This window comes from Elephantulus edwardii, unplaced genomic scaffold (genome assembly GCF_000299155.1).
Source record: "Elephantulus edwardii isolate Elephantulus edwardi_28Jun2011 unplaced genomic scaffold, EleEdw1.0 scaffold00270, whole genome shotgun sequence".
Taxonomy (NCBI): domain Eukaryota; kingdom Metazoa; phylum Chordata; class Mammalia; order Macroscelidea; family Macroscelididae; genus Elephantulus; species Elephantulus edwardii.
In genome coordinates, this window is record NW_006400020.1 from 771302 (window position 1) to 793815 (window position 22514).

At 38.8% G+C, this 22514-nt stretch overlaps 1 protein-coding gene across 1 annotated transcript in view; it reads right to left on the reverse strand.

Moving 5' to 3' along the window:
• LOC102860062 (protein FAM13A-like) overlaps positions 1-22514 on the reverse strand; it is a 111597-nt gene that overhangs the window by 1003 nt on the left and 88080 nt on the right. Inside the window, exons 13-15 of the mRNA XM_006900008.1 lie at positions 16338-16433; positions 3902-4098; positions 3231-3332 (exon numbers count right to left, since the gene is read on the reverse strand). Coding sequence (XP_006900070.1) covers positions 3231-3332; positions 3902-4098; positions 16338-16433 — 395 coding nt within the window. The remainder of the gene's footprint in view (positions 1-3230; positions 3333-3901; positions 4099-16337; positions 16434-22514) is intronic.

Consider the following 22514-nt stretch of genomic DNA (forward strand, 5'->3'; position numbering starts at 1 on the left):
TGGTATAAGAGGAGATTGTCCCTCCTTCTTTAGCAGAGCATCTGGTGGATTCAAACCATGAACCTCTGGGATTGCAGTGCAGTTTCTTGCCACTAGGCCACCAGAGCTCAAAGCAATTGCTCTTTATCAACACACAGTCTAATTTGAAATGTGAAAGTCAGACATTCAAAGGGGAGGCTTCCTTTTCTAATTATGTCAAAAGGAAATACTGGAAAGGCTTATTTAATTTGTTCAATGAACTAATGGATTTTATCTGGGACCTCCCTTGTTTGAGGAAAGAATTTGAGGTGACTTTTCAGCAGGGGGTAGTGATAAGAATAGAGATTAGGGCACTCTGGTGGTGCAGGCCCTGGGCTGTTGTGTTACTAACCCAAAGCCCACAGCTTTCTGACAATCTGAATCCACCAGCAGTTCCTCAGGAGAAAGAGGGGCAATCTCCTCCCATGTGATTTCTGGCCTCCTGAAAAATCCCACAGGTGGCCAATTATGAGTCCATTCTGACTCAACAGCCAAGAGTTTAGTTTTGAGTTTTCAGCAGGAGGCAGTGATAGAAAGAACAGGTGAGGAATGGAAACATCTGAGGCCTGGTGTCCTCTGAGGATTTGTTTGTGCACAGACACTAGATTCTATTTATTTTTGTTCTTTACAGTTCTAAATATTGATGTTGTTGTTAAGTGCCGTTGAATCGTAGACTAGTCTTGGTGACCCTATGAATGAAAGAGCTGAACACTTGTATAACTTTCATAGTTTCTCCACATTCATAGAGTTTCCGGACGCTAGTTATGTCAGAAGTGGGTGCCATTCCTGCTGCCAAGCTTGTTTTGATTGGGAGCTCCACCAAACACTGTCCACAATGGATAATCATTATCACTTTGACATATCAGTGTCACAGTGTTTAGCATCACAGCAACCAGAAGTTACCTCTCTACAGCAAATGGACAAACCAGTGAGAATAATGAGTATCTGTCTGTCTGTCTGTCTATCTATTTATCTTATATAAACTTAAAACATTTTAACAGTTTCTCTTGTGCAAATTACATAAATACACTGTTGTTTGGGTCCGGGACACCTGCACATGATGTGACTATAATTTATATGGAAGAAGGAAGCAGACACAAATCAAAACTATGTTTACAAAAACATAGAGGAAACACATCAAGACTTTAATCAAGGTCCGTCTTTGGGTATTACTACTTCAGTAGTAATTACTTCTTATTACTTCAGGTAGTAGTAGTATTTTATCTTCTTGACCTGTTTATTTTCTAAATATTCTACAATTTTAAAATAATTTTCAGTAAGATTTTACTTGTATGTGATAGTAATTATATTTTTACAAGAATTTCTGAATTCTGTGGGATCATCTTTTTTGGAATGTGGATAAATATGGACTTCTTCCAGGGAGTTAACCAATTAGTCCTCTAAATATTTTGGCATAAGATAAGTGAGTACATTTAGGTTGCAACTATTTGCTGAAACACATTTATTAGTATCCCCTCAATTCCTGGTGTCTCGTGTTTTGCCAATGCTTTCGGTGCACCTTGGGCTTCTTCCTTTGGTACTATTGGGTTTTTTATTGTATTCTACTTACTGAAGTGGCTTGGTATTAGCCAATGTGTTCTCATCCATCTTCTTTTGACGCTTCCAGCATCATTCACTATTTCCCCCATAGAGTATGCTCTTTCATTGCAGTTTTCTAAGCTTTGCATATTTTGTTATAATACTGTGCCCCTTGACATTTTCTGTTGAACTCTCTTTTTTCCACCATTTCTGCTTTTTTCTTTAGTTTCTCTACACTTACAAATAAATGTCAGAGTTTCTTCGGACATTTATTTTTGTCTTTGTAAGGGAGCTGTGCTGGCCTAGTGGTAGGAAGCTGTGTTGCGATCCCAAAGACATGCAGTTCTAATCCACCAGCTTCTCTAAGAGGGAAGGATGTGCAGTCTCCTCTTGTGTGATTAATTGCCTCTGAAAACCCACCGGAGGGTCAGCTATAGGTTGCTTCTGACTTGACAGTACGTAACAACAACAATTGAAATAAATTAGAATTTACTGCATTTTAAAGCCAATGCCAATGCTATGGTGCATTTATTTCTCAGAAGTATAAAAAGGGACTTTAAAAAATCATACACACACACACACACACACACACACGTTGCTGTTGTTGCTAGGTGCCATTGAACAACTTCAACTCATAGTGACCCTACGAACAGATCTGAACCTTGTCAAGTGTCATCCTCACTGTCTCTGATATACTTGAGCCCATTGTTTTAGTCACTGTGTCAATCCTTGCTGAGAGTATTCATCTCCTTCTCCAATGCTCTACCCTTCCTTCTCAGCTTAATGTCTTTTCCAAGGACTGGTCCCTCTTGATAACATGCCCAAAGCATGTGGGACGAAGTCTGACCATCTTTACTTCAAAGGAGCAATATAGCTGCACTTCCTCCAAAACAGATTTGTTTGTTCTCTTGGCTGTCAAAGATATATTCAGTACTCTTTACCAAACACAAGTCAAAGGCATTGATTCTTCTTCAGTCTTCCTGATTTGTTTATAACTTTCAGATGCAGCTGAAAGGACCATGGCTTGGATGAGATATCTTAGTGTTTAAACTATTATCCTCATTTGTTATGAGCATGAGTTATACTATACATACATAGTTTATACAATTTGGATTAAAATAAAATGAATTAAATAATCTAAAACTATATTAATTAATAAGGATGAGTAAATTATACCTTAACACTCAGGAGAGAAAGACAACCTATCGACCATATGGGATCATTGCTTAGCATATATATTTCCATTTCAAATTTGGCACTTATCATCTTTGCTTTTAAAATAAGCTGAAAAACTAGCAATATTTACAGTTTCCTTTCCTTATTTCTCTCTCTAATTTCTTAAGGAAGGAAAAAAAAATATAAACCCAAAGTACTGCCAACTGGAAAGTCAGTTTCAAGTTGCTCGCTTTAGATTAGAATTTGATGTGACAGGCTAGTTTTAGAAATGGTAGCTGAATCTGAATCAGTCCTGGAAAGTATCCAGAAGGCATTTCTTCCTGAAGAATGGCACAAACCTCATTCTCTCACAGTAGCCCTCTAAGGGCCCCTGGGCACACTCCCAAGCATTGGGTTACAGGGAGGATACAGCTCCACTACCCAGGTACACTGCAGTTATGACAGAGAAGAAAGGGGGTGTGTCTAGAGAAAAGTGGGGAAGTAAAGGCACTCACTACCTTCCATTTTGCCTGAAAAAATTGTCTTCAAAATCACGAAGTTTCTTCCTAATTCTTTTCTTTTCTTCTCTCATTTCCTGAAGATGTTCCAAGAGTTCAGGTCTAAATGGGAAGAAAATGTCAAGAGAATGACATAAAACAGAAAATATTGTGTGTTAAGAATGTGCAACTTGACAGGTTGGTGATGAAAGGGGGAACAAATACAAAACAATTTTGAGTGAACTATAGGGTCAGCAGAATGGATGTATTCCATCTCCTGAAACCCCAAAAAGCTAATGATAAAAATGGCTCCTGCCGGCTTTTGCTAGTTAGAAATTCTTAAGGCGTGCAAAATCCCATGGCACACTGTCATATTTTGCTTTGAGAGAAAGAGAAGACATCTGTGCTTAATGTTAAATTATGAGCTGTGGAGTACTGAATCTCATAATGCCATTTATAGAAACTTCTGGTTGTTTAAGCAAGATCTCAGAAGCTCCTTCAAAGAATATGGATGAAGCAGTTAAAAATACTGAGTCAGAAAATAAAAAAATTTAAAAAAAGTTTATCCATCTAAGGACACCCCCATGCAATTTACTTATGTCCTATCTGCAAATTAATTTAAAAACAATGACTAAAAGTAAATTTTTAGAAAGCTATCTGCATTGAAAGCTTTTAAAACCAAGACAGCATACATTGAAGCAGCATGGAGATTGGAAAGCCCGGTGTCCTGGCTGCACTTGGATGGTATTTTATCATCCATTGGTGAAATAAACCCATCAGCATCATCTTCAAATTGGTCCAGGAAGCAACGGGCACTGAAGTCTGTTTTCAGGGTGACTGTGAAATCCAGCTTTGTGTTGATATCTTCTTCTGAACCCTCCTCTTCTTCCTGGAATACACACAAACCCAGTAAAAACTTGGTTTCTTTTTCTGGCACTCTTTTCACGCTTCAATGAACAATAGTCTAATTATATAGATATTGCAAATGTATGTCTGTAGTTTCTTCTTTAGTAACACATTTGGTGCATTATGGATATACTACTAAATATTTATATGTTCACACTACAGATCGCCACCCAACAGGGAAATAGACTATGACACATGTGTTCTCAACGTTTACTTTAACGCCTGTCAAGTCTGAGAATAAGAAGAAACAACCATCATACATTTATATCCTAACTCAAATGAATCAAAGTCTAAAACAAATGAACCATTTCCTGCTCCGTGGCCGCACATAATAAAATCCATCACCATCAGACAACTGGTGCCTTCCTACAGACTCTTATTACTTGTGTACCTCAAAATATCTTTTATTAAGCTCCAGGAATTTTCAGAAACTGCCTTTCTAAAGTGTGTAATTACAAGTTAATGCATAAAAAAGACAGAAAAAAAATTCCTCACTGTCACTGAGTCTATCTGAACTCACAGTAGGCCTGAAGACAGAGTAAAACTGCCCCACAGGCTCGTTACCAAGGTTTCCGATTTTTATGGACGCTGACTGCCACATTATCTCCTGTGAATAAATTATATAATCATAAATATTTCTGAAACACTTTATTATTCCTTGAAGGACAAAATCTCAGAAAATCTTTGAAAATATTAAAAGAGTAGCTCTGGTGGCCTAGTAATTAAAAAGCTGTGCTGGAATCCTGAAGGCACGCAGTTCAATGCTACCAGATGCTCTGAGGGAGAAGGATAGGTAATCTCCTCCCGTACGATGATTAACTGCCTCTGAAAACTCACCGAAGGGTCAGCTATGGGTTAGATCTGACTTGATGGTACACAACAACAACAACAACAACAACATATTTTTATTATTCATTTTGAGATCACAAAGCTCATTTTTCCCCCAAAGAACTTCCAAAGACCAAATTGTATTTTCCAGCATTCAAATGTCTAAGAAAGCCAGAATATTTTATCGTAATGATAATACAATTAGAAGAGATCGTCATTGTCAATTTGAAATCATGGAAATCTAAGGAGTAAACAACAGGGAAATTAATCTAAGGAAAAAAATCTGAAAGATTTTAAAAAGAAATAATCCGCAACACTGATTCAGAGGTTTTTCACAGCAGCAGCAATATGTCCATTAAAATCCATGGAAACAGCACCCAACAACTCAAATGATACATGTAGTTGTTGTTGACTACCTTCAAGTCGAGCACGACTCAAAGCAACCCTGTGAAAATAAGGCCTGAAGCCCTTCTACCAACCATCAACATTTATCAAAGTTCCTAAGAGTGTGGAGGCATGTTGGTTAGGTAGTGGGTGCCACTCCTGTTTCCAAACCTGTCATAGTATGTTATTGTTGTTATGTGTCATTGAGTCACCTGCAATGTATAGTGACCACAGCAGCTCTGAACCCTTCCCTGTCCTGAACCAGTCTTACTAATTCTGACACACCAACCCCCTGCGCCCCAGTTACTATATCAATCCATCTCATCTAGAATCTCCCTCTCCTGCACGTCCACCCACTCTTAAAACACAAAGGTGTGCCTAATCCAGGCCATGGTCTTCTCAATTACTTGTTGTGCATCAGAGAGTAGGACAATGACTAGGGACGGCAGAAGAAGAATAGATGTCTTTGAGTTGTGGTGCTGGAGAAGAATCTCGAACATACCATGGACTGCCAAGAAAACAAATAGGTCTGTCTTTGAGAGGATGAAACCAAGTTTCTCTTTGGAGGCTAGAATTTTGAAACTCCACCTCATTTACTTTGGCCACGTGACCAGGAGAGATCAGTCCTTGGAGAAGGACATCATGCTCATAAGGTAAATGGAAAATGATAAACAGCATCAAACAAATGTGCCTCAAGGACCTCTTTAAAGTGCTAAAGGACAAGGATGTCACATCAAAGACTAAAGTCATAGTATTTTCAATTGTTCCACAAACTCAATAACAGATGCTACTGAATGATGGTTTTGTAGAAAAATACAGAATATACACTAAGGACTTCCAAAAGAACCAACAAATTTGTCTTAAGAGGTGAAGCCAAAGTGCTATTTAGCAGTAAGAATGATGACCCTTTGTCTCGTATACTTTCGGCATGTTATCGGGATGCACTAGTCTCTGGAAAAGGAAACAGCAACATCAAGGATCGTTAAGCATCAGGTGGGTTTCCTTCTATTGTGCACAGGGTCTCCATAAATTGCGACAAACATAAGATATTAGGTACCGTTACTGATATCTAACAATAATGATACCTAAAACAACAATTTATTGCTAAAATGAATAATCAGAATAGCAAAGAATACGCTAATATTCTGACAAATTTTTTTTTAAAAGGTGGACAACTATGAGATAGCATTTCACCCCAGTCAGAATAGCAAAAATTTAACAGAACAGCAAGCAACAAATGGTGGCGAGGTTGTGGAGAAACTGGAACCCTTATTCACTGTTGGTGGGAGTGTAAAATGGTGTAACCACAGTGGAAGGTGGTGTGGCGCTTTCTCAAAAACATGCAAATAGAGATACCATTTTTTTAATTATTATTTTTGTGTGTGTGTACCGTCAAATCAGATCTGACTGGTACAGGAGGAGATTGCCCCTCCTTCCCCGGCAGAGCATCTGGTGGATTCAAACCGTGCACCTCTGGGATTGTAGTTGCAGCTTCTTGCCACTGGGCCACCAGAGCTCCCCTAGAGATACCATTTGACCCAGAAATTCCACTACTCGGAATATACCCGAAAGAGACCATAACTGCCACCTAAGCAGATACATGCATACCCACGTTTATTGTGGCTTTGTTCACAATAGCAAGGAGTTGGAAACAACCTAAGTGCCCATCAACAAACGAATGGATAGAGAAGCTGGGGTATATTCACAATGTAATACTATGCTACATTGAAAAACAAGGAACTCATGCAATATTGTTCAAAATGGGTGACCCTGGAGGACATTATGCTGAGTGAAGTATCTCAGTCACAAAAGGACAAATACTGCATGGCGCAACTCTTGTGAAACAGGACTGACATTGGGGTTGCGGGGAGACTGAGAAAGATGGGTTAAATGATGTATACTGCATTGAAACAAATGAGAGAGGAAAACTGTTTAAAAGGGATATGTGATTAGGTATTTTTGTCATGACGGGAGTCCAGTGCAAAAGCTGTATAGTGGAATGGACCTGGGGGATGGACTATGAAATAATGAAAGAATTTTTCTTTTACTTTTCCAAAAGGGTAGTGTACTAAGGGGGAGGGTTGGGAGGGAAGAAAAGTACAACAATGAATTAATGAAAATCCAAAGTCTCTGTAAATTTTCATTGAAGTTAATAATAAATTAAAAAAAAAAAAAAGTTGAGAATAAGGGAGCTCTAGTGACCTAGTCATAGAAAACTGCACTGCAAACCAAAAGGTTCACCTCTCTGGCAGTCTGAGTTCACAGGAGAAAGATTTGAGATCGCCTCTTGGGCAATTTACAGCCCTGGAAACACAATAGAGTGTCAGCTGTAAGTCAGACTTGAAGGCAATTAGTTCAGTTAGCATCAGAAAACACAGTATCTGCTGTTACAGTACAATTTAGTGGGATCAATGCCACTGCACCAAATCAATCTCCAGAGGCAGCAGGAGCAGTCACATGGAAAATCAAAGTACAATTTTGCGAACTGAACATGGTGATTGCCTTATTATGGATTTTGGTATGCTTATAATGGTGCCTCTGAGGAGAAATGATGAGAACAAGCAAATAAAGCAGAAAAAAAATTAGATTATTACATGACAACAATGAAAGCTTTAGTGTGAAGATGTAAAATTGTATAAAACTAGATAGCTTTTCCGTATTCTCTTAGTTATGACTTCAGATTTTCAGTCTCTTTTAGAATAATGCTGGTGACAAAAGAGTATCATTTACACCATGGGCTTTACATACGGTGTGGGACTAGTTTCTACAGAACATCATGCGTGGTAATGAAGAGGGCAAAACAATTCAATAAGAGAAGGCCCTTAATAAGATGGATCCACATAGTGGCTGCAACACTCAAACATAACAATGGTGAAAGAATGGTGCAGGACTAGGCATTGTTTTGTTCTGTTGTACAAAGGCTCACTGTGAATTGTGATGAACTCTATAGTACCTAACAACAGATGGTAGTTGTAAATTCTCTTAGCTGTCACTCCAGATTTGCAATCTCTTCACCTGATCCATGGAAATCAAGAATATTTTATTGGTGATTTTTCAATATTTATATCATTAAAAACCAACATTGAACGTTTCTCTCTTTTTTTTTTTTAAGGAGTTACAGTTTCTATTACTAGATTTCCTACAAGAATGAAGATAATGTGTGTAAAGTACTCAATAAGATGCCTGGCATAAGGGTGTATAAATAAGTGCTTGTCCATGCTTCTTCTTGTCTGGATGAGGAAGACAAGCTGGTTCTATCTGACTGCAAACCTAAGAAAAGCAGAGAATTGGTCTTGTCTGCCTATTACTGTCCCAGAGGTTGGCTAATGCATAATCTATCTATCTATCTATCTATCTATCTATCTATCTATCTATCTATCTATCTACCTACCTATCTATCATCTATCTATCTCATGTCATTAAATCAAAACAGATTCATAGCTGACCCTCCAGTGACTTTTCAGAGGCTGTAAATCACAAGAGGAGAATACCCATCTTTCTCCCACAGAGCAGCCAGTGGATTTGAACTGCCTGCTTTTGTGTTGGCAGCACAATACTTTACCAATAAGTCACCAGAGTTCCCTCTGTACATAGCAGGTGCTCAAAAACAGCCTTTGAAACAGTTTAGTAGCTCAGTTTTAAAGAAAAATGTCAACAGTTATCATTGAGAGAGAATTACAGCTAAGACAAGTAAGAAATGAAGCTATAAGGAAGCGTCTAGATATTCTTCATAAAGTCAGGTATCCTAGCTGTATCAATCTATACCTGAGTGTCCTGAGAAGTTAAAAATGTGAAGTGAGCCACACACATAATAAGAATGCAGTGTTCTTTAAGATGGAACTGAAACAAACAAGCAAAATCCAAAAGAAAACAAAAACTACTTTGACGAATCTTTGAATATCATAGAAAAATAGAAAAAAACTGACACGACTTTCAAATTAAAAGACCATTCTGGGTAAGTTCTAGAAGGAATTAATACACAGATAGTGTTTGAATATTAGGGAGCTCTGGTGGTACAGCCTGTAGGGAACTGTGCGGCTGACCCAAAGCCAGTGTCTCTCTGAAGGGTCAACTCTACCAGCCCACTCCTCTGAAGAAAGTTGGGCAATCACCTTCCATGTGATTACAGCCTTGGCAAACCAGTTATGAGTCAGTTCCAACTTGATAGTAATGTGGAGTGAATACAGATATAAAAGGGGGGGAAATTAATGATCAACAGCTCTTTAAAAACAAGTCAAGAAAACAAACCATTTTCCCTTTTAGATAGGACTGGTGAAACATCTAGATTTCCTAATGGTAAGATGCAAAAAATTCAAACTGATAGCTGTTGCATTGGAACAGACTCTTAACTGACTTTCCAGTGTGGCTCCCACAAGCTGTAAATAGCACAGGAGAAGACTGCCCACCTTTCTCCTTCAGAGACACTGAGAGCAAACTAGAAAGGTGCCAACTTTGAGTTAGCATCACAACTCTGTACAGACTATGCTATCAGAGCTCATAATTAGTCTCTTGTTATTGTTGTTACGTGCCCTCAGTGTTGACTATGCCCTATAGACCCTATGAACGTGTCTGGACTTTGCCTATCTTGTGTCATACTTATCAGCTCTAATATACTTGAGCCCATTGTTACAGTCACTGTGCCAATGTGTCTTATTGAAGGTATTCCTCTTTTGTGCTGGTCCTCCATTTTTCCAAGTATGAGGTCCTTTCCCAAGAACTGGCACCCTAAGAACATGCCCAAAGTATGTGGGGAGGGAAAACTCCAACTGGACGCCCAGATAACAAGCAATTAATGGGAAAAAGGAAGGTGGGGATTGTGTAAGATCAGAGCACAGTGAGAGCCAACAATGAGACATGGCCCTGGGCCCTGGAGTGGTTCTCAACTGAGGGCAATTTTGACTCTTAGGAGATGTTTGGCAATGTTTTAGAAACATTTTTGGTGGTCACAACTGGGCTGAGGGTGTAACTGGCATCTACTAAGTAAAGGTATGGTGTGTTAGTAAATATCACAATATATTAGGCTGCTTGATTGATAGGCCATACCCTAATGATTTAAATGAATTTATGATAACCAATCATGGTCACTTTGGAGGCTCATTTGTGAAACAGTTGGATTCTGTAGGGTAGGTTCTCTTGATTTAGTTGAAAGTAGGGTATAAACTGCTTGGTTTTGTTCACAATCCTGTGTAAGCTGACAGGCCTCCTGGATTTAGCTAACAATCAGCTGTGGGCTGGAAACCTCTAGTTTAAGTTTGATTGGGTCCTCAGGCTACCCTTGGGCTTGGAGTCAATTGTATTTGGGAAGAACATCCTTCTAAGTGGTCCAGCTCTGGTCTGCAGTTTGCTATACTGCTACCCTTGGGCTTGGAGTCAATTGTATTTGGGAAGAACATCCTTCTAAGTGGTCCAGCTCTGGTCTGCAGTTTGCTATACTGAGATAAACTTGAGGTTGCTGTGATACTGAACACTGTGCCACTGGTGTGTCAAATGTCATAATGGTCACCCATGGTGGCCAGGGATTGGTAGATTGGTAGAGCTCTCAGATTAAGAAAGGCTTGGAAGCAGGATTGGCATCCACTTTTCTAACAACATGCCTTTGGAAACTCTATAAACTTTAGAGAAATGGTGATAGTTCTAGAACAGGGTTCAGATCTTTTGTTTATAGTGTTGCAAAGAGTTGTACTCAACTCAATGGCACTTAACAACAACAACAACATTAGTCATGGAACAGTAGATCTGAAAGTACCTTTGATGTTTAGATGAAGATTAAGACTAATCTTACAGTCTACCATCTTGGTTGAAGCAAATCATTGCTTCAAAATACACAGCTCTAGATTTCCATTTTTAAAAGAGGTATTGATACTTAATATCTATCTATCTTATTATTATTATTATCTATCTCAGAGCCACCAACACAGTTAAAAGATCTAGAGCTCATAGCACATGAGGAACAACAAGAGGAAGCCGGAAAAAGGATTTGTACAGGTTGTGTCAGGTGGGCACCAGCTGGGCAGCTGACTGTAAATGGGTGATGTGCTTTCTGGATAAAAGCCGTGTGCTTATCCATTATTCCACAGAGAGCATTGGTGGCACAGTGGTCCGCATAACTGTTTTCCATTTAGCTCTATAGGCCAAGAGAAACCCATTAAGTAAAAAGTAATAAATTTTAAAAATCTATGACAATTATAGGGAACTCTGGTGGCCTAATGAGTGAGGAGTTGTGCACAAAAACTTGCGGCTTGAACCCACCAGTTGTTCCAGGGGAGAAAGGTCAATTTCTTCTCCAGTGATTCACAGCTTCTGAAAACCCTCTGGAGTATCAGCTATGAGTCAGTACTGATTTGACAGCAATGAGGTGAGTTGATAAATATTATAATTTTTTAACTGCTATATATTTATTAAATATACATTCTAGAACTGTATTTTAAACAATTGTTTAATAATTTAAATGTAATTCTTAAATTCTGACTGAACTCATTGTTGTGAGTCAGAACCGATCCATAGCTGGCCCTCCATGGGTTTCTGAGACTGTAAGTCACACAAGAGGAGACTGCCCATCATTCTTCCAGAGAGGAGCTGGTCGATTCAAACTCCCAAAGAACTGCTTTTAAGTTAGCAGCACAACTCCCTCTGGGTTAGGTTGCCAGAGAGCCTAATTTAGAAATAGCATAAAATAAAATTTTAGCTGGGGGGATGGGGGATTGTCTGAGACAATGCGATTGGCACAGGATAGAGTATAGGGCTATTGTATATAGGGTCACTATGAGTGGCAAGCAACTTGATGGCACATAACATATGTAATGAGCTATAGTACCCTCACCAGTGATGAAATCCTTTCTTGGGGACAGTGTCTGTATTCAGAGATAGAGAACTTTGAGAACAGATTCTTAAGAGAATTGACCAGCTGATGTTTCTTTGGGTTTCTTTTAATTGAAAGGTAGAATTTGCCAGAACTGGATCTGGCTCTATTTAATGCATAGTTGATTTCCTCACCAAGAATGGTTTATAAAGAAAATATTTAAAAATCTTCCACTCTGTACACAAACCAAATTTTGAATTGTTCCAGGGTTGCCAAGAACCAGTACAACTCAAATACATATGAAAAAGTCTGGCCAAGTGGAACAAAAAGAACCCAAAGAGAGCACTATTTACAAAAGCAATGTAATCATTGCAAAACTATCTGAAATTCTGACTATTATGTGGTCCAGTAAGAAAGCCAGGGCCAAAATATACTTGTGAAAAAAAGCTAGCTATGCTAAAGCATAAACTTTGAGAGATTATCCCTTTTGAAAAAGAACTCATTAGTGTATCTTCAAGTCACTTAATGAGGTAATTACTAAGTGTCATATTTTAAAGTGTTAAAGAGTCCTGTTTCATTTCATCACAGTTCTATCACCTGCTGTTAACAGGAATATGCTAATTTTCATACACATAACTGCCCATCTTTTGTCAATCACAGTGGTTTCTTGTGGGTTTTATTTTTAAATATATAAAATAAGTAGGCAACATCTGCCTTCTTTTATAACCATCAAGGCTAATTGTTGGGAAAAGGTTCTACTTTTTAAGACAGACTATAGTACATTAGGGAGCTCACAATATCCTCTAGTGTAATTTACAAGTCTCAGAAACCCAGTGAAGGGTCAGCTATGAGTTGGTTTTAACTGCCTGGCAGTAAGTTTGCTTTTGTTTGGGTATAACATTGCTTTTTGCTGTAGCTGTTGTTCAGTGCCAACGGGTTGAGTACAACTCCCAGAAACTCTATGAACAACAGATTTGAACTTTGCCCCTTTGATCCAAATTTCCCAATACAAATTGCAAAGAATTTTTTTAAAAGCCAGTTCTTGAAAAATAATATTCACAGTAATCACTCACTCTGCCTAATAGTTTAAAATAAGGCATATGAAGTTTTTAAAATGATTATAATACTCATCGCACATGAGAAGATTGCCTGTATTTCTATTGTGGAGCTGCTGGTGGATTTGAACTCCCAGAGATGCAGCCTTCGAGTTACCAGTGCAGCTCTCTACAGAATAGACCCCCAGAGCTCCCTTTAGGATGGTTAAGAGGTAAGAAAAGGAGCAAGTCAAATGCAAACAAGATTTTTGCTGCACATTGCACCTTAGCTTGATTTTAATGGTGAGAATCAAGCAAGAAAATGGAGAGGTTCTCAACTGATGTCCCTCACTGGCAAAGAGGCCTCATATTTAACTAACTAACTAACTAACTAACTAACTAACTAACTAACTAACCACCCAGCTAAGTAGGAGTTGTCAGAGGAAAACTTTTTCTCTTTTTAAGCAAAACACTTAAAACCCACTTTTGCCTTGGATTGAATGTTCCCATCTGACTTTAAACAAATGCCTTAAAAAAATTTTGAAATAAAAATTGTGACTGGCTGATTTTTCACCTCTCTGTATAAGATGGTCCAATCTGTTCAGTTGTCTAGAGGCAAAAATATGAAAACGGTTGATCCTAGTGCAGGCCAATTAGGTCCCTATGGAGAAACACTCTGCTCTCTGCCTACAGAAGTTATTCTAGCAGAAGTCACCACTGGCTGAAAGGATTAGCTATATAAGATTCGGAATTACTGCTGGAAAGGAAATCCGGACATATGCTTTAGTTAACAGGTCTTAAGCAGTATATTTACAAATGAAGAATGGATTATAAAATTAGTATGAGGATTAAACGTGTCAGAGAGAGGTGAATGGAGAAAACAACTGCACAGGTGAAATTTCACTACTACCTGTGCCAGAAAGAATGAAAATATTTATCTATAAATGGATACTTTTTTCCTTTGTGGATATACTTTCTTCGCACAGTCATCAGGCTGATTCTGACCCAGAGATACCCTACAGGACACAGTCAACTACAGAGTTTTCAAGACTAGACATTTTTATAAATGTACATCACTTTCTTGCATGAAGTGGCTTGGTTCGAATCTCCAATCATCTGTTTATCAGCTGAGCACTCTGAACAACATCTCTCTCTCTCTCTCTCACACACACACACACACACACACCCTCCCCTCCATTCATTTGCATTTTTTTACAAACTTAGTAAATAAATGGTTTTCAACTTTTCCTATAAGGTAACCATATTCTGGAATAAAGAAAAATCCCTTGCCCAAATGAATTCACTTTAAACTTTTTGCAAAAGAGCAAATCAAATTAGGAGCTCTGAAGTAAAGCAAAAAGGGAAAACAGCAGCAATTTAAAAGAAAGCCCCACACAAGACACCCAAACTCAAAACAACCCCAAAGCTAAAAGAGAGGGAATGAAATACAAACATGAAAATAAACTCCTCTAGAATTCAGATCAACAAGGATTGCTCTAAGCTGTTTCTATGCAACTGATCTTGAAGAGACCCTCTCAGAAGCCACCACCAGAGACCCAAATACAACCCCTTTCCATTCACATGGGGGAAGGAGGAAGGTGTAGCAGCTGGAGGTCGTCACCTTTATCTCCTTGAAGAAGGAAGCAGTCTCGCCCTCGATAATTGGCTGCAGCAAAGGGCTTCTCCTCTTGCTGGAGGGGGAACCCTGTGACAGGTGTTAACAAGTAGGTTACATTGGGAATGCCTTTCCTTGTCCCTCTGCTTCCCTGCCTCCTCTGACCTCATCAGCATTTCATACCACCTGTTAGCTCTACATAACTTAGCCCCTCCCCTGACACACACTGAACTGGAAAACCTGAAACCTAAAGCAGTGAAAGTTCTTTTCCAAGTCACTGCTTCACTTGCAAGTTCACACACACACACAGGTGTAGGAGGACACATCAGAACTAGAGCAGAACATTAGTATCCTAACTAAAGACTTTAAAGCACCTGAAGGGAAAACCCCTGCCTTCCCACCCACTTCCCTCCCCACCACAAATAACTACAAGGACACTCTAAAATAATCTGAGACTAAAGTAAGCCAATGAAACCATTCAAAGTTATCCGATTTCTCTGCTGTCCATTTACCCCACTTAGGGGCACTGATCGCTCCCAACTGTAGAATGAAACAGACATCTTGCTTATTCTCTTTGTTACTTATTAATTTATTCTGTAGAAATGTCCAGATGAGTTATTTTCTTTGAACACATTTGAGATATCTGGATCCTCTTTTATTCAGGAGAACAAGTACACTATTATAAGAAATAATAAGGACCATATTTTTGGTCTAGATACAAACCAGGAAGGGCTAGGGAAGAGTAGCAGCTACAATGAATATGTATTTTAATAAAATTGATATGCGCCTCCTTATTAAAAAACCAGCAGAGGAAATTCCAAGGCCACTGGAGATGAGAGAATTGAAATAGAGGCAAACAGTTGTCCAAGGGATTGTCAGGATGTTAATAAGCCACCTAAAAACCAAGGAATGGAAAGGCCAAGACTGATAAGGGCTGAGGCCACTGCTACCCCAGAGCTGCAGGCAAGCTGCTGCTGTTCAGTCTCTGTAACATGAAACACAGGGGTCCTCACCCAGCTAAGCCTGAGGATGGTGGCCACAGAGAGCAGGTCTACAATTATTTACTTCCCTCTGTTTGTGTCTCCACGTCCTCTGAGAGAAGAGGGGGCGCCCTCCTGAATTTCTTAGTGGTCTTCTCCACCCTATAGTTCACATGGGGGTTACCCCTCTTTTAAAGGAGAGAGAAGACTATTAACAGAGGGCTTTTAGGTTCAGAGGCGTTCTCTGGAGGGGGAGAAGCTTGGAGAGAAATCATAGCCCTCTTTTCTTGGTGCTCTCTATCTGAGGAGAGGGCTGCAGGCTTGGTCTAATGCATGCCAATTGGTTACATACTGCCAGTGAATGTCTCCTAAAAGAAAAAAATTGTCTCAGCTTGGCTAATTTTTGGCCAGAGTAGCCTCAGTGTCTCTGATAAATTCTCCAGTCCTCAAGTTTGTGAGCCACAGAGTTGAATGGCTGGTTCAACTAGGACAGCCTATTCTTTAATGAGAAAGGTTAGGGTTTATTAAGACATTGAGGGCCCATCAATCAGGTAGTCAACAAGAGAAGGGTGTTGTACTCACAATGATGGGTATGGTGTTAACTCGGGATAAGATCTGTTTGACTAGCCGATACCGGTCATAGAGCGGCTTCATCACCTGGCGTTCATTCTTTGTAACCTGGGAAGTGAGAACAGGAGAGTGGAGAGGTCTGCTCACAGTGTTCAATCTATCAGCTGTCCATGTAATACCCAGAGATAATACAGATGACACAACTTAAGCCTTGCCATTCCTGTAATATTTATTTAAACTGACTGTATTATGTAGCCAGCAAATATTTCAAATATTTACTTCAGCTTAAGATTGCTGGAAATTATTCCATCACCAGTATTGCTTTCCCTAAGACAAAACAATGATTATTATTAATACACTTGATGAAAATTCCTTCAGGTTCAGAATCCCAAGACCATTTTTTCTTATATTGTCTGATAAAGACGCATGCATGTATTTTTATTCTAATACCCACCTTGCTCAACTAAGCTAAATGTAATTCTACCTCATGAAACGGTTTGTATTTAAGGACAGCATTCTGGCAAATAGTAAGATCATCAAGGACCATTTATTGATAGAATAAATGGGCTGGCTCATCTTTGCATTTTAAAAACCTGGCTTAGGGTTCAACAATTTTTACTGAACTAAAGTACTGATTCTATAGGTAGTGGAGAGAATTCTCTGGGTTAGTGTTTCAAGCCACTCATTGCCCAAGTATAGCTAATCAATTGCATTACCTGCCACTCCTCTCTTCATCATACTTAAGCTCTAGAAATAATAAACAAGCAGCTCTTAGTCACTTGCCTACTTCCTTCTTCCCTAGAATGGCCTTTTATTTGCTGTTTGGGAAACTTCCAGATCAACAGCTACCCCTCCTGTGAAGTCTTCTTCTACATTACCCATTCTAGAAAATGGACTCAGTTTTTTCCTTTGTGTCACCCTGACCTCCTTCCGTGCACTTTGTCTTTTCAGTGACATGTTTACACTACATAATAAATATTTATTGACACATCTGTCTCCGTCTTAGACTGTGAGTCTCGCAAAAGCAGTTTTATGTTTTGTATCCCTAATAGATATTAAGGGAGCTCTGGTGGCTTAGTGGTAAGGAATTGTACTGACAATGCAAAGGTACATGGTTCGAACCCACCAGCTTTTTTCCACAGGAGAAAGATGGGTCGCTCATAGGATTTATTGTCTCTAAAAATCCACTGGAGAGTCAGCTATGGGTCAGTTCCAATTCAACAATATGCAACAAGAACAACAACAACAATTATTATGAGGGAACCCTGGAAGCCTAAAGAGTAAGGAGTTACGCTGTCAATCCAAATGTAAGCAGTTTGAATCCACTAGCTGCTCTGCAGGACAAAAATGAGCAGTTTCAGTGGCAAGAAGCTGTACTGCAATCCCAGAGGCGCAAGGTTCTAATCCACCAGATGCTCTGCCGGGGAAGGAGGGACAAATCTCCTCCTGTACCTGTCAGATCCAATTTGATGGTACACACACACACACACAAATAATAAAATAAAATAGATTTTTAAAAAATGAGCAGTTTCCTTCTATGCAATCTATAGCGCCTGAAACCCTGATGGATTACATTGAACCACAATATCTAATACTTTTACTTGGTTCCACAGTCAAAACCCACAGAAGCAATAGTCAAGAAATCAAGTTGCATTGGGCAAATCTGCTTCCAAGAACCACTTTAAAATGCAAGTGAGTCTATGTCAATTTAAAGATTAAGGTGCACCTGACCCAAGCAATAGTATTTTCCATTGCTTCATGTGCATGTGAAAATAAGACCATGAATAGAGGATAATGAGGAAAAATGAATGTCTTTTAATTGTAGGGTTGTTGAAGAATAGTTAATATATCATGAAGTGCCAGAAGTTAAAAAAAAAAAAAATCAAATCAAATCTGTCCTGGAAGAAATGCAACCAGGGTGCTTCTTGTTACTTACTGGTGCCCTTAAGTTGACTTCAACTCATAGCCATCCAAGGAACAACCCTAATCATGTAAAACTCTACCCAGTTCTGTGCCAGCCCACAATCTGGCTCCTCAGAAGCAAACATTATGAGACTTCATTTAACCTATTTCGGGCATGCTTTCAGAAGGCGCCAGTCCTTGGAAAAGAAGGAGAAGATTCTCAAGAATATTGACAAGGTAACTACAACAATGGGTTTAAGTACAATCAGTGCAATGTTCTGTCTTACATACAGGATTGTTATGGGTCAAGACAGAAACAAAAATACCTTTGTCAGTGCCTGATATAATGAAAATATTCCAGAAATATCTGTGAATGATGAGGTGGATATTTCAAACATAAATTTACCTTCACCACTGACTGTTGGACTTGATGCAAATCATGGCAATTCCCTGTGTGTCAGAGTAGAACTGTACTCCATCGCAAATATTCCTAACTCATAGGTGTTAATCCATTTCCCTTAGTTATTCAGGTAGGGAATTACATGAAGTGTTTTTGCTTCCAGATGTCTGTTTGTCTTCTGCCTTTCCCCCCCATTCATTACATAATAGGGCTAGAGTTACAGAGGTGGTGGTTATTATTTCTAGCTGCCATTGCGTCACCTATGACTCTCACAGCAACTCTATAAACAACATATCTCATCCTTGCCCTATTCTGAGACATCCTCATGATCTCTGATATATGTTCAAGCCCATTGATAAAAGTACTAGGTCCATTTATTGTTGTAGAGGTAACAAGGGGAAAGTAGCATTGGCTTTGACCATTTCTCTCATGGGTCATTTGGACCTTCAACTTAGAAGGTAACACTAAAAGATGTATAAATGGATTATCATTTGGTGCCTTTTGAATATGCCTGCCTCAATGTGATAACATGTAAGTGTACTATGGATAAGCTACCATCATGCAAAGACATTTTTTGGTGTGTCTATGTTCTATCATTAACATTAATAGCATCTTTTTATGAGTATCTTCCTCTTACAATATTACAAAGTAGAGGACATTTTTTCTGCTTCTATTTGCAGTACCAAACGGAGTCTAAAAATTGTGTTTCTTAAAAAAATGGTTGTTCAAGGTAAGAGGATACTCAATAGTATATGGAAATAGGGTATAAAGCCAAAGAAAAAAGACTGTGGATGAAAGTCAACATCATTACACATCCAAAGGAATGGCTAAAATAAAGGACATGGTCAGTACCAAGAGTCAGTGAGGATATTGAACCTCTTCTCCACGGCTGGTGAAGGCAGGAAATTCTGCAGTGCTTTCTGACATTCTTCACTGAAGCTGAATGCACAACCTGTCAAGTCTACTCTTATGTATATACCAAATGAACGCAGGTTTATGTTCACCAAAAGGCTTATGTAAGAATATTGGTATCAGCATTATTTATAATAGCTCCAAAGTGGGAACCACTCAAATGAAGACTTATCAATAGCACACTGGATAAATTATGTTCCCACAGTTGAATACTGCATTGCAGAAAAATGAACAAACCCTAGTTATATGCAACATCATGGCTTAATCTCACAGAAACAATGCTGAATGAAATCAGTTATAAAAGAATATAGACAGTTGCCATAGGTCAGACTCTACTGAGGCCAGTGAATTGGTATTCTGGTTTATATTTACTAACAGCATCAAAGAAGACTACTAAAAGAAGGCAATACAGTAAACTGCTGTTCCTGTCTCTGTTTCTACAGTAAGATCTTTTCATGAGATTTGAAATACTGAAACACGAAACACTTCCAATAAAAACTAATAAGTCATGTGCTGGTGTCTAAATGAGTGTTTCCTATACACAGGTCAATCTGTCATAGAGTACCCTATTAAAACAAAAAGTTTTGGTTTATTTGTTGGTTTTTTTTTTTAAGTCCCTACCACCAGAAGTAGCAGATAACTGCTTTAGCCTATGATTTTTATGAGAATATACAATTTCAGCTAACATAATGAGCTATATGCACTTACTTGGTCTTCTACAAACTGAGGTTTGCAGCATAATATGTTAACTCTAGAAGCACATATTTTTCTTTTAAGAACAGCTGTTAGTAGATTCTATTTACAGATGAGGATCCATTGCAACACCACAGAATTGAGAACTGAAAGGTCTCTTTTGGCCAGCTATCAAGTGAATTCTCCTTTTCCTGAGGAGGTCAGAGCATCATGTTCCAGAGATAGGCAAAGAATCTGGCCTGGGACCAGAATAAAAGACTTAATTTCCTACTACATTTCACCCTGCTTATGAGATGCTAAAATATAGCATCAGAAAAGATATCCTTCCTTCTTGTGAAAGAATGATGCAAGAAAATGAATGATAATGCACAGATAAGATATGAATTAGAATTATTTGATGGCAACTGGTTTAGAATGAGTCATCAGGTAATGCAAAAGCTTAACATTTTTGGTTCCTAACCAAAAGGTTGAAGCTGTAAATCTACCCAGAGGTACCTCAAAATAAGGGCCTGGTGATCTGCTTTGGGAAAATTAGTCACTGAAAACTGTCTGGAGCATAGTTCCACTCTAACAGACATGGGGTCATATGCTTTGGAATGAAGTACACCGCAACTGGTGATGGTATGGAGTAACAGTTCATATTTCCAATAAGGGGTAAAAAAAAAAGTACATTTTTTTCTCCTGACTCACTCATTTAATAATAAGTAAGTCTCAAAGAGTAGACATATAATTACCAAAGGACAAAACTATCATTTGCTGTTCTATTCTCCACAGCCACCCGCCCCGCCCCACCTCTTCAATAAGAGACACTGAGGTTTTAGAACCTTGGGAACTAAGACAGTAAACAAAACCAAGCTCTGATTGAAATCTAAATTGTCAAGGCTTATCTAAATACTATCCTTGGTTATTTGTTGTGTTGGATTATCAGATCTTTGCATAATCTTTTACTGTTATCTGATAATAAAGAAGATAGAGAGTGATTGTTTTCTGGGTGCACAGACTAGAAATGTAACAGAACCTATTCCATTTTGTCTTATCAGTTTAGCACTTTTATGACTCAGAAATACCCTTCCACAACAAAATTCAATTTTATATATATAATATGTTGTCATCTGACATGAGGTCAGCCTGAAAATAGTGACCTCATGTACAATGGGACAAATGCTGCCTGGCTCTTTGCCATTCCTACAAACAGTTGCAAACTGGCTTGTTGAGATCCACAGGGCTTTCTTTCAGGGGCCGAGTTTTAGAAAAAAAAACAACAACCCGATTTCTAAGCCTTTATTTTTCAGTTTGTATTAGTCAGGATGCTCAGCCAAAACCTTATTTAGATACTGGAGTAACAGGTAAGCCTCCATTTGATGGAGAATGGCTGTATGTGAAGTACACTGGCTGGAACTGAATGCACCTTGTCTTCATGGAAGATGAGAATTCTACCACAAAGCCACCACATGCTAATGTTGTGAAGTCAATTCTGACAGAGTAGAAATTCTCTACAGGGTTTCTAAGGCCAGACTCTTACTGAAGCAGACTACCATATTTTCCTCTCCTGCTTTGGTTGGTTTGAAACATTGACCTTTGATTAGAAGCTGAGGGCTTAACTGTATGGTAAAATAAAATGGCCTCATTATCTCTACCAGCCTGTTCAACTACGAGTGGAAAGCTGAATCCACAAAATCAGGATGTTCCAGAAATCCCACAGACAGTGAGCTGAGCTAAGGCTACATGTGCATGAGAATAAAAAGACATCAACAGAATATGGCCCAAACCAAGATCTGCTGAACTCACTGACAATCTCTGCATAACCACCTCCCACTAACAGCAAGAGGGGCTGACCTCTGATTTGAGAGCTCAGTCCACCTGTGTCCAGGTGAAAATAAACCAGCTTATTGCTTCACCTGCAAGCTCTGTACTGTTGATTCTAACTCCAGGCTCACCCACCCTTTCCTCTTCTTTGGACCTTTTATTAACCATTGCACTTTCATAGCTTCCTAACTCTACCATGGTAAATGAAGAAAATACTGAAGGTGCCAAGGATTTTAATTTTATTTGGATCTACCATCAACACCCATGGAAAGAGCATTCAAGAACTCAGAGGATGGATGTATCACATGGAACAAATATGCCACAAGAGATTGCTTTAACATGTTAAAAGCCAGAATATTTGCCTCCTATGCATGTGAAATTTGGACAATGAATAAGAAGAATTAAGAAGAACTGATGCCTTAGAATTACAGTGTCGGTGAAGAATACCATACATGCCATGGACCACAGAAGAAGGA